The sequence below is a fragment of the Phyllobates terribilis genome, unplaced genomic scaffold (assembly GCF_046119375.1).
Source record: "Phyllobates terribilis strain yellow unplaced genomic scaffold, ASM4611937v1 Scaffold_3__8_contigs__length_932513732, whole genome shotgun sequence".
Lineage (NCBI taxonomy): Eukaryota > Metazoa > Chordata > Amphibia > Anura > Dendrobatidae > Phyllobates > Phyllobates terribilis.
Window position 1 is genome coordinate 916,910,871 of NW_027362763.1, and position 17,224 is coordinate 916,928,094.

Here is a 17,224-nt window from a genome sequence, read left to right on the forward strand (position 1 = left end):
GCTGTTAACCTGCGATTTCTGAGGCTGGTGACTCGGATAAACTTATCCTCAGAAGCAGAGGTGACTCTTGGTCTTCTTTCCTGGGGCGGTCCTCATGTGAGCCAGTTTCTTTGTAGCGCTTGATGGTTTTTGCAACTGCACTTGGGGACACTTTCAAAGTTTTCCCAATTTTTCGCACTGACTGACCTTCATTTCTTAAAGTAATGATGGCCACTCGTTTTTCTTTACTTAGAATTTCTATTATGGCAAGAAAAAAGCAGCTAACAGTCTATTCAGTAGGACTATCAGCTGTGTATCCACCTGACTTCTGCACAACACAACTGATGGTCCCAACCCCATTTATAAGGCAAGAAATCCCACTTAATAAACCTGACAGGGCACATCTGTGAAGTGAAAACCATTTCCGGTGACTACCTCTTGAAGCTCATCAAGAGAATGCCAAAAGTGTGCAAAGCAGTCATCAAAGCAAAAGGTGGCTACTTTGAAGAACCTAGAATATAAGACATATTTTCAGTTGTTTCACACTTTTTTGTTAAGTATTAGTGTTGATCGAGCACTAAAATGCTCGGGTGCTCGAAACCCGGGCCGAGCTCACAGTGATACTCGGGTGCTCGACCCGAGCAACGAGCCCAATGTTAGTCTATGGGAGACCCGAGCATTTTTGCGGCGGCACCCCCGGCAGTCTGTAGAATGCCTAAAAAGTGCCCAAAATGATAGTGACAGTGCTCAAATGACATGGGGACAGCATGGGGATCGCCCCAGGAAGCATTTCTGACCCCCAGGTCACTGCTGTCAACAACGTGGTCAGAGGTATTAAGCCACTTTTACGGGCACACAATAAAACGTTCAAAAACTAAACAAACTGCTTTCCTGTGAAATATGTTAAGGAACATCCTTTCCAGGGTAAAGACTTGTGTATAAGGTAAAATAAATAACCAAAAACAAAAATACTCCTCCACACCTTGGGCTATGTTCACAAGTAGCATTTTTTATGCGTTTTTGCACTTTTGTATTGCTTTCAACCATGACAAATGCATTCACCGGGAAATGTCATTTTAACATTTTACAACCTTATCTGGCCATGTGCTGTGTGACACATGCATACAGTGCTGAAAAGACATGGGAACAGCATGGGGAAGACCCCTGGAAGCATCTCTGACACCCAGGTCACTGCCTAAAAGTGTGCCCATCAGAAGTGATCCTTGCCGCATCAGAAGATGCAGACTTGCAACTATCCCCGTGCAAGTCCTTGTCTATCTGGGATGAATATTAGTCCTCAGAAGGACTGTTTGTTTGATTTTGCAGGCTTTAGAGACCATACACTACCTATTTTGCAGTATAAATCTCTCCCTAGCTCAGCAGCACTCTCCCTACACTGTCTGATCCAGAGCGACTGTGTCCACGCCCGGTTTTAAATATTCGAGGTGACGCTGTGCAGCCAGCAAATCACTGTAATGCCCACAACCAACATGGCTGCGGCATTACAGTGACTGGCTGGCAATCCCTGCATGTTTATTGGCTCTGTAAAGAGCACCAAACATGCAGGGCGGAGACCCGAGCTCCCACCCGAGTAACCCGAAAATGCTCGGTGCTCGCCGAACATTCCGAGTAGTGAGATGCTCGGGCGAGTACCGAGTAGTGTTGAGCATGCTCACTCAACACTATTAAGTATATAATTCCACATGTGTTAATTCATAGTTTTGATGCCTTCAGTGTGAATGTACAATTTTCATAGTCTTGAAAATACAGAAAAATCTTTAAATGAGAAGCTGTGTCCAAACTTTTGGTCTGTACTGTATGTCAGTGTGGCTTCAGTCATCGCTCAATATATAGTGAGCAGTCGCTATAATCACGCCATGGCACATTGACTGACAGCCATCTTTGCAGCATATCAGAGTTGGGTTCACAGCTACACTGTTTAGTTCTATAACACACCTTGTGTACTGCTGCTGCTTCTGAATATTTCTGAATATGTGCTGCACAAAAACAGGAGAGCTGGGATCCCTTATGCTTCTCTGTACTGCATAACAGACATCACAGTGTCTATCCACTAGCTCAGAGACAACTGAGAATCAGAGATAAAGTATGCAGAGGGGAAAACAGGTCAAAACCACAGGATTTATTTCATATAATAGTCAGAAATATGTGTGAATTCAAGCAAAGGAGTAATTCATTAGGCAGGAGAAGGCAGTGCTTGGAGAGGGAATAGAGCTGTGGTTACAGGCTTGGAAAGTGCTTCATCATAACCAAAGCACTTTGGCTTGATTCAAATAGTGATTTCTTAGTAATGGAGATATGACCTGGCTAGCTAAAGGCAAGGATAAACTTGCAAGATCTACATGTATACAAACAATTTGAGGGGGTGTAAAATAAAGCTGACAGATTCCCTTTAAGTGTAGGTAAACAGTGTTGACTCTTAGGGTTTATGCCCATGTTCAGGATATTCAGCAGAAAATCCTTCTGTAATTCCTGATGTGTTGGCAGGAAAAACACTGCATAAAATAAACAGATTTTGCCACATTTTGTTTTTTTGTGTGTTTTTTTACATGCATTTTTGATTTTTCACCACTTATTAGAATGGGTAAAATCTGCAGCAAAAATTCGGAAAGAATTGACATGTTGCAGATTTAAATCTGCTGTAAATCTGTGAGTCAAAAATAAGCAACATGTATGAGACATCAGGAATCTCATTCACTTTGCTGGTACTAGGAAATCGTTCAGGTTTTGTAACAAAAATGCTACAAAAATCAAAAATGCAATGTGTGCACATACCTTTAGATTCACAGTTGAACACAATAGTCGGGTCTATTGTGTATGGTTTTCAAGTTTCTTGGGCTGAAGCTCAAGTGAAAAGTCAATACAGAAAAGTCACTGGCCAACTGAATTTTGCCCTCCTTTACTTGCACTTATTTTTATGTATAGCTCTTTCTAGCTACAAGAGAGAATAGAGGGGAGGTAAAGAATAACTTACTAGTTTCTAAAACAAGTATTTTAAAAGGATGCATGCTGCTTTTGGTAACTTTTAAGAAAAAGCATGAAGTCCATTATATAGCAGTACTGAGCAGTGTAGCTATGAATCCAGCAATAGAGAAAGAAAAAACACTAACTCGAATGCAGCAGTGTGGTCTGTTTGTGTCTGTGACTCTCACTCACTTTACACCTCCCAACCTCTCCATAGACCTCAATACTTGGCTGTAATCTGATCCTTCAGTAAGCTAGCAGTCCATCTTGACTTGAACCAAACTGATTGAAGCTGTATTTGTGAACAAATGATCAGTTCAGGAAGTAGAAAGAAGTGACTTATAAGTGGAGAGAGAAAAATATTCCCTTGATAAGATATACAGGTGTGACGCGCCCCCTGGGCCGTGGGGTACTCTGTGCTGGGCTGGTCGTTGCTAGGGGAGATGTCACAGTGGCGGTGACCAGGTCCGTGACCCAGGGCGGTCAATCCAAAGGGGAATATTTGCAGGGGATTTATAGTTCTTATATACAGTTCGTGACGCCACCTGTGGTATGCGGCTAAAGGGAGCCGTCGCTGCGGAGCAGGTCCTCTGGAGCTGTTGTTAATGCAGCAGAGTTGGTTTAGCTCTCCACAGGTAGAGCTTAGCTCCAGGGCAGTGTAGATGTTGTAGATGTTGCTGGGCGTTGTAGTGCAGTGTAGTGCAGGGAGTGATGGCGCAGTAGTAATTCACAGAGACAGTGGGGTGCAGTCTTCCGAGTCTACTCACAGTTGTTAAGTTCCTCAGGTTGCACTGTACAGGTTACAGCCTCCCACGTCGCGCTGGCAGGGGTTCAGCAATCCCTCAGGTAATTCAAGAGTGCCTGACAGGACCCCGTTCTATGTGCCTTTCTCAGTCGTTTTCCTGCGCTGGCTCTCACCCTCCTGCCCTGCACCTCACAATCAGTGTCCCAATCCGGTAGCCTCGGGTCTTGTCGGGCAACCTGCAGTCCCCTGAACCCTCTGCGACCACCTTTTCGGTGATGTAATTGTGGCTGTGGCAACTGCACCCTAAAAGTACAGAAGCCTCCGGTTTCTAGCTGAGCCTTGTAGTTCTCCACTACTTTAGGGGCTGGTCCCCTCTGCGGCTTGATCCTTTCACACCTGGTAGATTCGGGCGTACGGGTGGCCTCCAGCACTGCCCATAACCCTAGGATCCCCTAGTTCCTCCTGGAGCCTTCCTTCCTGCTCCTCTCTCCTTCTTCCTCCTGGCCTCTCTGCTAGGCCCTCTCTGGAGCAGAGCTCGTGCAGAGCCCCTGCTCCCTCCACTCCTCCTCTCACACTGGCTTGTCTCCCCAAGATGGCTTCCCATTTTATACAACTCCTTCACAAGTGCTCCCCTGAACTGCTTCCTCCACCCACACCCACTACATGGTTCCCCCTCACTTGGTTCCCCTCCACTCCAGCCAGGGACCAGGGACTGTGCTCTTCCTTAGGAGCAATCTCACCCCGGCCCTACTGAAGTGGATGTGTTGGATGCAGGTGTTAGGGTCCCGGGCAGTACTCCATCCTTACCTGAGAGTGGGATACCACATCTCTGGGTGAGATGCAGTACCTCTGTGGTGACTGAACCCACAGGGGCGCCACAGGTGCTTCTCACCACAACACCTCAGCGGTGCCACAGGCTGATCGCCTCCATGCCACACCGCATTGATGCAGTAATTGATGCACAAGGAGCCCCGACCGAGTGCATTAACTGAACATACATTTCAGTAGGCCAACATTTCGGATTTTAAAGTGCATCTATCTCTAAATTTTTTATTATTTAAATTAAATACAGATGTAACAACATTTTTCATTTGACCAAAACATTATAAACAAGGCATATACCAAGTGGGAGAAAAACTCCCTTTCTTGGCACTAGCCTCCACTCAACTGAGCCAACTGCAGCTGAAGTCGCAGCCAGGCTGAGGAATTCCCCCTTCTCTGCTGTGCTGATCTCACTCTCCCATGATGCAGTGCATCAAGGAAAGTGAATGCAGTCTGCCGATCTGAGCCCCGGCAGGCACTGTGATTGAGCTGGATGTGGTCAGTCCAGCATGCAGCTCTGGGTATGTGCTGTGCTCCATAACTCACCAGGCAGTGAGCTGGAGGCTTCTCTCCGGTTTCCTCCTTCACCTCCCAGTTCCTTCTTTCACACTGTCCAGCAATGAAGCCTGCTGGAGTAGTGATTATTTGTGCCTCTCCTCCACTGTTACCACAAGCACCTTGAAAGGAGAAAAATGTTGCGAGCAACAGAAACTAAACGCTGAGGAAGATATATGCCAGAAAAGATGGGTGTTCTTTACTTCATATGGTCAGTGTATGTATAATTGTGTGTATACATGTGTGAAATGTCTGCATATATGTGAAAAGTGCATGCAGGCGAGTATGGTGCATTTGAGAACTGTATGTAAACATATATGCAGTGTGTGTATATATATATATATATATATATATATATATATATATATATATATATATATATATATATATATATATATATAAATATAAATATAAATATATGCGTGTGTGTATATATACAGTACAGACCAAAAGTTTGGACACACCTCTTCAAAACTATGAATTAACACATGTGGAATTATATACTTAACAAAAAAGTGTGAAACAACTGAAAATATGTCTTATATTCTAGGTTCTTCAAAGTAGCCACCTTTTGCTTTGATGACTGCTTTGCACACTCTTGGCATTCTCTTGATGAGCTTCAAGAGGTTGTCATCGGAAATGGTTTTCACTTCACAGGTGTGCCCTGTCAGGTTTAATAAGTGGGATTTCTTGTCTTATAAATGGGGTTGGGACCATCAGATGTGTTGTGCAGAAGTCAGGTGGATACAGAGCTGATAGTCCTACTGAATAGACTGTTAGAATTTGTATTATGGCAAGAAAAAAGCAGCTAAGTAAAGAAAAACGAGTGGCCATCATTACTTTAAGAAATGAAGGTCAGTCAGTCTGAAAAATTGGGCAAACTTTGAAAGTGTCCCCAAGTGCAGTTGCAAAAACCATCAAGCGCTACAAAGAAACTGGCTCACATGAGGAACGCCCCAGCAAAGGAAGACCAAGAGTCACCTCTGCTTCTGAGGATAAGTTTATCCGAGTCACCAGCCTCAGAAATCGCAGGTTAACAGCAGCTCAGATTAGAGACCAGGTCAATGCCACACAGAGTTCTAGCAGCAGACACCTCTCTACAACAACTGTTAAGAGGAGACTTTGTGCAGCAGGCCTTCATGGTAAAATAGCTGCTAGGAAACCACTGCTAAGGACAGGCAACAAGCAGAAGAGACTTGTTTGGGCTAAAGAACACAAGGAATGGACATTAGACCAGTGGAAATCTGTGCTTTGGTCTGATGAGTCCAAATTTGAGATCTTTGGTTCCAACCACCCTGTCTTTGTGCGACGCAGAAAAGGTCAACGAATGGACTCTACATGCCTGGTTCCCACCGTGAAGCATGGAGGAGATGGTGTGGGGGTGCTTTGCTGGTGACACTGTTGGGGATTTATTCAAAATTGAAGGCATACTGAACCAGCATGGCTACCACAGCATCTTGCAGTGGCATGCTATTCCATCCGGTTTGCGTTTAGTTGGACCATCATTTATTTTTCAACAGGACAATGACCCCAAACACACCTCCAGGCTGTGTAAGGGCTATTTGACCAAGAAGGAGAGTGATGGGGTGCTATGCCAGATGACCTGGCCTCCAGTCACCAGACCTGAACCCAATCGAGATGGTTTGGGGTGAGCTGGACCGCATAGTGAAGGCAAAAGGGCCAACAAGTGCTAAGCATCTCTGGGAACTCCTTCAAGATTGTTGGAAGACCATTTCCGGTGACTACCTCTTAAAGCTCATCAAGAGAATGCCAAGAGTGTGCAAAGCAGTCATCAAAGCAAAAGGTGGCTACTTTGAAGAACCTAGAATATAAGACATATTTTCAGTTGTTTCACACTTTTTTGTTAAGTATATAATTCCACATGTGTTAATTCATAGTTTTGATGCCTTCAGTGTGAATGTACAATTTTCAAAGTCATGAAAATACAGAAAAATCTTTAAATGAGAAGGTGTGTCCAAACTTTTGGCCTGTGCTATATATATATATATATATATATAAAATATGCGTGTGTTTGTATAGATTATAGAGAAAGAGAGAAAGCTAGAGATAGTGGTCTTTTATGTAACTGCACAATATGGTTGGGTCTCTGCCTACATAATACATGAATATGTAGCACTCTCTTGAGATCTATCTATCTGCACACACGCATATATATATGTTCGTGTATGTCATAGAGAGAGATGTGAATATACCTGTGTAATATACTACTATATATTACACAGGTATATTTGTGTACACATACATATTTATATATAGCAAGAGACAGTGCTACATATATAAGCATACGTGTGTTATATAGACAGAGGGGCTCAACAATAATGTGCAGTTCCATACAGTTGCGCTATAAATAAATCTATAGATATAGAGAGAGTCAAAATTGGAACAGCACCATATCTTCAAAATATCGGGTGAAGGGCCCCCAATCAGATATCCATAAGTATAGACAATTGCGGACAAAAAAAAGGATAAAGCCTCTGGCGAAACGCGCGTTGGATCTGGTCACTTGGGGGTCAGTATTGGCTATCTTACTTCCTTCATACATGCATTTGCATTATACCACCTTTTCAATGACAGTGTAACTATGCTCTTGTCTCTATAGAGTTTACATGTAGCACTATGCACTTTATTTTATAATTTATTTAGGGACCCTGTTGCACATCTATTTTGTATTCTGGTATATGATTGGTTGATTTTTGTATGAATATAATGCAATAGCTACTGCCCCCTTGTGACCGTTTTGTTTTGTTGTGTTACTTTTCCCGTTTACACATATCTATATTATTTTCATTGTCTTTATCAATAAATGTTATATTTTATAATGCCCTAGTTCCTGTGTCATATATGTAGAAATAAACACTTGAAATAGATCACTCTGTTTGTAATGACTCTATATAATATAGGAGATTCACTTTTTGTATTGAAGAACTGAAATAAAATAACTTTTTGATGATATTCTAATTTTGTGAGAAGCACCCGTATTATAAAGATTCTTATATTCGCTTGTACAATGGATCTATGCAAAGTTTGCAGACACAACAGTGACTATTCAAGGTTATAACCAGTCCTGATTTTAAAAAAAATGTTGTCATATTATTCTTTGCTGCTTTTAGTAACTCATGACATTGTATTGATGTGTGGATGACTTGTGATGTGTGAATATCTTCTTTTTACAAGATTTGGAAAAATACAGATACATTTTGTAATTGTCTTGATGTAATGGTGCACTAGAGGTTTATTTTTTTATAAAGGAAAAACCCTACATATCTCAATGATTATATAAATAATATAGTCTACTTTTTATCTGTGCAAGAAACTGAGTACTATTCATTATTCTTCTATGGCATGTACAATTTACCCTGAGAAAAATAGCATGACAACGCAAAAGAGAAAAACAGACGTTCACAGTTTAGAAGTCAGCGTTAAGGTTCTGCGTTCTCATCATTTGTAAGATTTACTGCGGAAGAAGCATCTGTAATGCACACGACTAGGGAATGATTAGTGGACCTGACTGTTTTTAAATTGTTTTCTCAAATGTTAAAATTAATATGAAATACGTATGTGTGTGGACTCCAAAAAAAAGATGCACATACATTTCTCATGAATACATGTGATTTAGGGCTTGGAGTGACATAGAGATCCTAACAGCAGGTAAAGACAGCTTAATGCATTAACTTTTCTGAAGAGATATATGAGTAGTGACTGATGGTCTATCAAGTCTGCGGAATGAGGCAACACTTAGGAATGTAAATCGTTGGAAGTCAACCATTCCAGGTGTCCATGACAGAAGGGAGGACAAGTTAATTACTCTACCTCTTCCCCCTGTGGTATTTCCTTGACGGTGCGTAGATGCAGGCGCGTTCCTTCAAACACAATCACACAGTTTGGATCACAACTGTGATTTAAAAGGGACATGCTGAAATAGGAAACATTAAAAACAAAGTTATTCATACATAATTAAAGAGTTTCTCTGCCACAAATTGATATAGCTGTTGGAAATAGGGCATGCCATGCAGTCAATGTTGTTAAAGGATTTGTCTGGTCTAAAATGACAAGTCTACAGTTACTCTATATGACTGCAGACTTGTAAATCCTCACAGTGCAGGAACTGCATGCTGTATGGGTTCTCTGGTGTCAGCGCCGAGACAGATGGTCAAGTGTCCACAAATATGTGATATGCATACTCCCAGCCAGAATCCAACGTACACTACTTTCAGCCTTGTTCAATACACTTGCATTGAGAGCGCCGGAAACAGTCTAGTCTAATTCTGACCGGGAGTATGTGTATCACATCCTCGCAGCCATGTGACCAATGTTCCCAGCGCTGACACCGGAGAATCCTCATAGCGTGCAGTGCGTGCGTTGTGAGGATTCACAAGTCTGCAGTTACATAGAATCACTACAGATTTTTCATTTTAGATCAGACAACCCCATTAAGCTGCTTTCTCTTTTTCAGGACAATGCCATTTCAGCTTTCAGCTGAACAGCTAAATCATTTGAGAAAGACAATGAGCATACACTGCCTAAGGGTCGCTGCTTTTAGATAAGCAATCTGCCTGACATTACTCCACTTCAAAGCCTCATGGCATGACTGTATGATAGCCCCATTTTAGACAAAGCCATAATAGGGCATTCATATACAGTGAGTGCATGAGGCTTTATTGTACTTCTTTATGCCTTCAACTTCATAATTCTCAATTTCGTACCATTTTATAGAGATATTCTTCTCTAAAATGGGTGTTTCTAGAGGAGAATGGGTATAATGAACACTTAGGTTAAAGTGGAGAAGGTTAAAAAAAACTGTGCGGTATTTAAGGCATGCGCTTCCTTTTCTGCACTTACCCCCTACCCACAGCAGCCAGTTTTGGCAATTCTGACCAAGTCCCATTTTTCAAATTTCATTGTATTGTTTTTCTAACTTATATAGCGCCATCATATTCCACAGCGCTCTACAGACATTGGGGCTCAGGCTATGTGCCCACGATGCAGAAATATTTCGGATTTTTTCCTGAGCGTTTCTGCATCTCCCTGGCAGAAAAAACGCATGCGGATTGTACATGCGGATTGTACATGCGTTTTTCCTGCCAGGGACAAGCGGATGTGAAGCGTTCTTCACTTGCATTTCCGCATGCGGGTTGTCAAGCGCCTTCCAAGCGATTTTAGCATCACTTGGAAAGTGCTTGACAACTTGGTCACATTATATAAATCCATGCAAACGGCATGGATTTATATAGTGTGACCCAAAGAATGGTAAAAAATAAAAAATATATACTTACCTTCTGATGGCCCCCGGTGTCCTAGTCTCGGCTTGCGGGCAGCTCGCGGTAGATTTAAGGACCTGCCGAAGTCAGCAGTCGCGTGACCCATCACATGACTAAATGACGTCAGAGCAGATCCTTTAGTCTACCGTGAGCTGCCAGCAAGCAGAGACAAGGACACAGGGGGCCATCAGAAGGTAAGTATAATATTTATTTTTTATTTAATTTTTTTTTTTGCAGGTTCTATGGTACCCGGGCCCGCAGGAGAGTCTCATCGTTGAACTGCATGGATTCTGCATGTACAGTGATGCGTAATCCATGCGGTCCAATGCAAGTCAATGGCGGCGAAAACGCAGCGCTTCCACAAAATAATTGGTAGAGCTGCATTTTTTTCTACAATGATAATCCGCAGCGGAAATTTCCACAGCATGTGCACAGCACATGCGGATTATCATTGGGGAACATGGCAGGCCTTCTACCAAGCGTTTTTAAGCGTTTCTGCAGCGCAATTGCCGCTGCGGAAACGTTTAAAAAACGCATAGTGGGCTCACAATCTAAATTCCCTACCAGTATGTCTTTGGAGTGTGGGAGTAAAGTGGAAGAACCCCAAGCAAGCATTGACCTTGGTGGAAATTGAACCCAACACCCCAGCTCTGCAAAGCAACAGCGATGCAAACCACTGAGCCACCGTGCTGCCCAAATCTGACATATATGATTCTGACTGTATCGGAGATTTTTTTTATAAGACCGGCGTCACATCAGTGTATGGCATCGGATGCGATATGCTAATGACCCTCGGCTCCTGCTCTGCTGCGAGTGGGAGCCAAGTGTCATGCTACTGTGCTGCGATGCTCTAGCATGAGAGGATCACAGCACAGCTGTGGAGGAGATGGAGAAAGTAATTTCTCCATCTCCTTCGTGACCTGACTCGCCGTATATCGGACTGAACTGAGCTGACATGCAAGTGCAGTCCGATGTTTCACTCGCACCCATAAACTTGTATGGGTATGAGTGAATCAAGTCTCGATGCTGCGATTGTTCCCTCATGCCAAATCGGCATGAGAAAATAATCGCTGATCTGAGCTGCCCCATAGTATAACACTGGGCTGAGTGCTATGCTATGTTATATCACATAGCACTCGGCCGTGTTATATGGTAATGTGACGCCGGCCTAACACTTTGTATTTTATTTGGTGTATTTAGGTCCATATGAGTTGTTTTTATTCATGAATAGATCTAGAACTTACTGAAAAATTAGAAAAGTTTGTCATTTTAAACTTTTAATTTTTATGCCCATAAAACATATAATCCTACTATGCAAAATAGTTAATAAGTAACATTTACCACATGTCTACTTTATGTTGGCAACTTGGCATCACTTTTTAAGCATGGTTTATTTTTTTTTTTACAATGGTAGAAAGCTTAGAAGCCTAGCTGCAATATTTGAGGTTTTTAAGGAAATGAACAGGTGTCTCACAGATAAAATGTGTCCTGTAATACTGCGCATTTGGAACACTCTCTGCACCCTTTCTGTGTTTTTCCGTTCCTTGCAGTTTGGAGGACCTAACCAGGGAGAATCTTGCCCTAGTACAATATGGAATACTGCATTTCCAGAAGTAGGGCCCTCCTATTCCTGTTTTTCACGTATTAAGGCCACATACAGTAACTGGCACAGTCTCCACATAACTACCTCTTAAAAATGAAGAAATGTTCCTGTATGATCTACACATCGAAACAGCACGTAAGCAGTATACAGCGCCATCTGTACATTGTATACCGCCATTTTTTTTGCACATTACTTTTATTTTCTGCATGAAATTTTAGGACTTGATCTGAAATATCAGAGCCCTCCCTTCCATTTATTGTATTCCAAGATACAATCTGGTCTTGGAGTCTCAGTTGTGTTACCTTGTACAGCGACAATGGTGCTGCCATGCACTGTGGTCAAGTGAAAGTCTTCCCTCTGGTCCTTCTACTTGACGAATAGCAAGATTTTACTGCAAAGTGCCCTGGTTACGCTCTTTTCAGCGCTTGTTCACACAGTGACCTATCGAGGTCCCTCTGAATTTGCGCACAGTACTGCATGCTGCAGTTTCTCTGGCAGAGAGGGAATTGAAGGGTGGGATTCTGATATAGAAGTTATTCACATAGAAGTGACAACCCTGGTCAAGCGAGTATGTTCTATTAACCCTTTCGCCGAGTATGCTCGGGCCGAGCTCCGAGTATTTACAGCTGCTCGGTGATATGGTTGAATCGCTTCCGTGTGCATGATTTGCAACTGTTTGACAGTTTTACTACATGTGAGGAATGTCTATTTCTTACACATTCCTCACATGTAATAAAGCTGTCAAACAGTTGCAAATCATGCACACGGGAGCGATTCAACCATATCACCGAGCAGCTGTAAATACTCAGAGCTCGGCCCGAGCGTACTCGGACAGAACATACTCGCTCAACACTAATTATAATGCAAACATTTTAAGATTGCTTTAAAGAATGTCCAGGTCATTTCCATATGGAAAACATGGGTTTGTGTTATGCTGTTATGCACACGCCCGGGCTAAGCGGCGTGTGCGTGTGATTGGTAGTGATTCCACTGGACCGTGCCGGAGAGTGAATGCCTGGAGGGGCGTGACTAAGTATTCACCCGATCCGACCAGGGTCGCACGACGGCATACGACGCCAGTGCACCAAGGAGGAACCGAGCAGAGGGACCAGGTGCTACTCCAGGACAGACCCCGGACACGGCTGTTGACCCACACAGGGAAATACAGGAACAGGCTGGTAGGCTGGCACACAGACTGGAGGGTATAGGCAGGCACGACTGGTATGCAGGCAGGCGGGTATGCAGGCAGGGGGGTAAAGGCAAGCACAGCTAGAGTGCAGACAGGGAGGCACTAGCAGGTAGGAACACAGGCGGGATAGGACCCAGTACACACCGGGACTCAGGAACAATACAGGCAGAGGGTTACAGGCAAGCACAGCTAGAGTGCAGACAAGGCTGAGCAGGGAGGACAGGGCTCTGTTCACACGGAACAGACAGGAAGGGAAAGACAGAGCCAGATACTCACACAGTACTTGCAGAGACAACAAGCAGGAGTTAGGTACGAGTTCAGACTCTGCAGAAAAAGGAAGGGAACGGACATAGAGGCAAAACAGGTAAAGGACAGGAGAGAGTTCAGACTGGAACTGAGTGTACGGAGGAGACCGACACTGCAGAGGGATACAGGAGCGGGTCTGGGAATACGGCCCCCAGAGAGGCGGAACGAACAGGCAAGGAGCGTGTTCAGACAGGACAGACCAGACACAGGAGCGGGTCTAGGAAATCGGCCACTAGAAGGCGAGAGGAACAGGCTAGGAGCGTGTTCAGACAGGACAGACAAGAGAACACAGAAAGGAGTCAGTTCAGACACGGGAGCTGATACCGCAAAGCAGGAGACATACAGGACTCAGTTCAGACACGGGAGCTGATACCGCAAAGCAGGAGACATACAGGACTCAGTTCAGACACGGGAGCTGATACCGCAAAGCAGGAGACATACAGGACTCAGTTCAGACACGGGAACTGATACAAAAAGCAGGAGAAAAGAGACGGGACCTGGCACCTTCAGAGTGCAAGCACACACTGAAGGAAACACTATGCTCAGGCAGGGATAGAAGGGAGCTGCTGAGCTATATACCAAGTGACAGACAGCAATAGGCTGAGGACGCACAAGGGGTGTGACCCACAGCAGGTACAAAAGGCAGGAAGTGATCGGGCGCCGCCCTTAAGCAGCAGAAACAGACACAAACAGACAGCATGGAGGGAAGCCAGAGAGACATTCTGGACAGGAGATCAAGTGCGCCCTCTTGCACAGTGGGAGATGGACCACCATGCAAGGACGCCGCCAGGTATGTTACAGTTTGTATAAAAACATCATAATCTTAGCTGCATATACAGAGTTTCATGTAGCAAATGATGATGTGGGATTTTGGGTAAAAAACTGCTGGCCATATAAATTTGTATTACAAAAATACTCAAATTCAACACCATAATGCATATACATATATGTCCTTATTTATGCACAATAAAGTTGTAGCAACTCAATCATAGATAAAGAAATGGAGAACCAAGAGTCCATGCCACATTAAAAAAGTATACATTTTATTGAGAAAATCACATTAAAAACATATTGAAGGGCAGAAAACAAGTAGTCAGTGACAGAAACCCAGATAGGGCTGGAAACACTGCCAATATATAATTGACTAGGGAATTTTTATATTACACACCTTACTCATTAAGCAAAATGCCTATCACATATTCAAACCCAGAGTACGTCAACAGGGGTTATTATCAGTATTATACCACAACAAAATAAATAATATGAGTAAACAAAGTAATTAATCCTATGCTTAATCAAGGTGAAATGACAGAGGCTAGTTCATAGTATATGCTCAGTAGCAAAACCAAGTCACCCCCCATATATCAATGACAGTGGGAAAGAGTTTTCTATGGGGTAGACAGCATCACCTGGTGATACACATGTGCTGTATAATCCCACATAAAGATAGGCAGATGAGTAACCACAATAACAAGATTTCAGTATGAAAAAGTGTGAATACCCATTGTTGCAGATGCGGCAGTGTACCAGTCCTGATTCCCACTGGCACACAGCCCCATCTGATAGGTATTCACAGTTTTTCATACTGAAATCTTGTTATTGGCCATATAAATTTGTCTGGGCTACCATAAGATTTAGAAAATCCTCAGCAAAGAAAACTTTTAAAAAGTCAATTACAATAAGGCCTGCAGCGTGAAACTGAATTCCTGAATGTGACGATTTTTTGGATGTTTACCAATAGCCAAATGAAGAATATCAGTGCTTGTTAGGGCCACATTGGACTCATCCACTTCCATCTACTAAACTAAGCCATGAAATCAAAAGTTTCACCTACACATAGCAATACATTTAGAACATATTACAAGTGACACGTTCATTGATCGAAGCAAAGTACAAAAATACACTACCGTTCAAAAGTTTGGGGTCAGCCAGACAATTTTGTGTTTTCCATGAAAACTCATACTTTTATTTATCAAATGATTTGCCAAATGAATAGAAAATATAGTCCAGACATTGACAAGGTTAGAAATAATGATTTTTATTAGAAAGAATAATTTTCTCCTTCAAACTTTGCTTTCGTCAGAGAATGCTCCTTTGCAGCAATTCCAGCATTGCAGACTTTTGGCATTCTAGCTGTTAATTTGCTGAGGTAATCTAGAGAAATTTCCCCCCATGCTTCCTGAAGCCCCTCCACAAGTTGGATTGGCTTGATGGGCGCTTTTTGCGTACCATACGGTCAAGCTGCTCCCACAACAGCTCAATGGGGTTGAGATCTGGTGACTGCGCTGGCCGCTCCATTACAGATAGAATACCAGCTGCCTGCTTCTTCCCTAAATAGTTCATGCAGAATTTGGAGTTGTGCTTTGGGTCATTGTCCTGTTGTAGGATGAAATTGGCTCCAATTAAGCGCTGTCCACAGGGTATGGCATGGCGTTGCAAAATGGAGTGATAATCTTCCTTATTCAAAATCCCAATTTACCTTGTACAAATCTCCCACTTTACCAGCACCAAAGCAACCCCAGAACCATCACATTACCTCCACCATGCTTGACAGATGGCGTCAAGCACTCTTCCAGCATCTTTTCAGATGTTCTGCATCTCACAAATGTTCTTCTGTGTGATCCAAACACCTCAAACTTTGATTCGTCTGTCCATAAAACTTTTTTCCAATCTTCCTCTGTCCAATGTCTGTGTTCTTTTACCCATATTAATCTTTTTCTTTTATTAGCCAGTCTCAGATATGGCTTTTTCTTTGCCACCTTGCCCTGAAGGTCAGCATCCCGGAGTTGCCTCTTCACTGTAGACGTTGACACTGGCGTTTTGCGTGTACTATTTAATGAAGCTGCCAGTTGAAGAGCTGTGAGGCATCGATTTCTCAAACTAGAGACTCTAATGTACTTGTCTTGTTGCTCAGTTGTGCAGCGGGGCCTCCCACTTCTCTTTCTACTCTGGTTAGAGCCTGCTTGTGCTCTCCTCTGAAGGGAATAGTAAGCACCGTTGTAGGAAATCTTCATTTTCTTGGCAATTTCTCTCATGGACTAGCCTTCATTTCTAAGAACAAGAATAGACTGTCGAGTTTCACATGAAAGTTCTCTTTTTCTGGCCATTTTGAGAGTTTCATAGAACAAACAAATGTAATGCTCCAGATTCTCAACTAGCTCAAAGGAAGGTCAATTTTATAGCTTCTCAAATCAGCAAAACCGTTTTCAGCTGGGCTAACATACTTGTGCAAGGGTTTTCTATGTTTTTCTAAACATCCATTAGCCTTCTTACACAGTTAGCAAACACAATGTACCATTAAAACACTGGAGTGGTGGTTGTTGGAAATGGGCCTCTATTCACCTATGTAGATATTGCAATAAAAACAAGACCTTTGCAGCTAGAATAGTCATTTATCACATTAACAATGTATAGAGTGTATTTCTTATTCATTTAATGTTAGCTTCATTGAAAAAAAATGTGCTTTTCTTTCAAAAATAATAAGATTTCTAAATGACCCCAAACTTTTCAACGGTAGTGTATATCAACCGAATTTTTTCATTCTCACTGCGTCCCATATGAAGATAATTACACTGAATAACAACGCTTTTGTCTCTTGAATGAATTTAGGTGTTCTATATAGAATTCATGATCCCGATTTCAGAGTTGAGATCAGAATTTCTGTATCACGTAAGGTGTTTGAGATACGACGTGAAACGTACTATTTATTGCTAATTTGTTAAAGCAACTACTTGAAAATTTTTCTGTCACAGCAAATTTTAAAT

At 42.7% G+C, this 17,224-nt stretch overlaps 1 protein-coding gene across 1 annotated transcript in view; it reads right to left on the minus strand.

Moving 5' to 3' along the window:
- SMYD3 (SET and MYND domain containing 3) overlaps positions 1-17,224 on the minus strand; it is a 1,332,179-nt gene that overhangs the window by 543,356 nt on the left and 771,599 nt on the right. Inside the window, exon 7 of the mRNA XM_073672800.1 lies at positions 8,915-9,017. Within this exon, the coding sequence (XP_073528901.1) occupies positions 8,915-9,017 (103 nt within the window). The remainder of the gene's footprint in view (positions 1-8,914; positions 9,018-17,224) is intronic.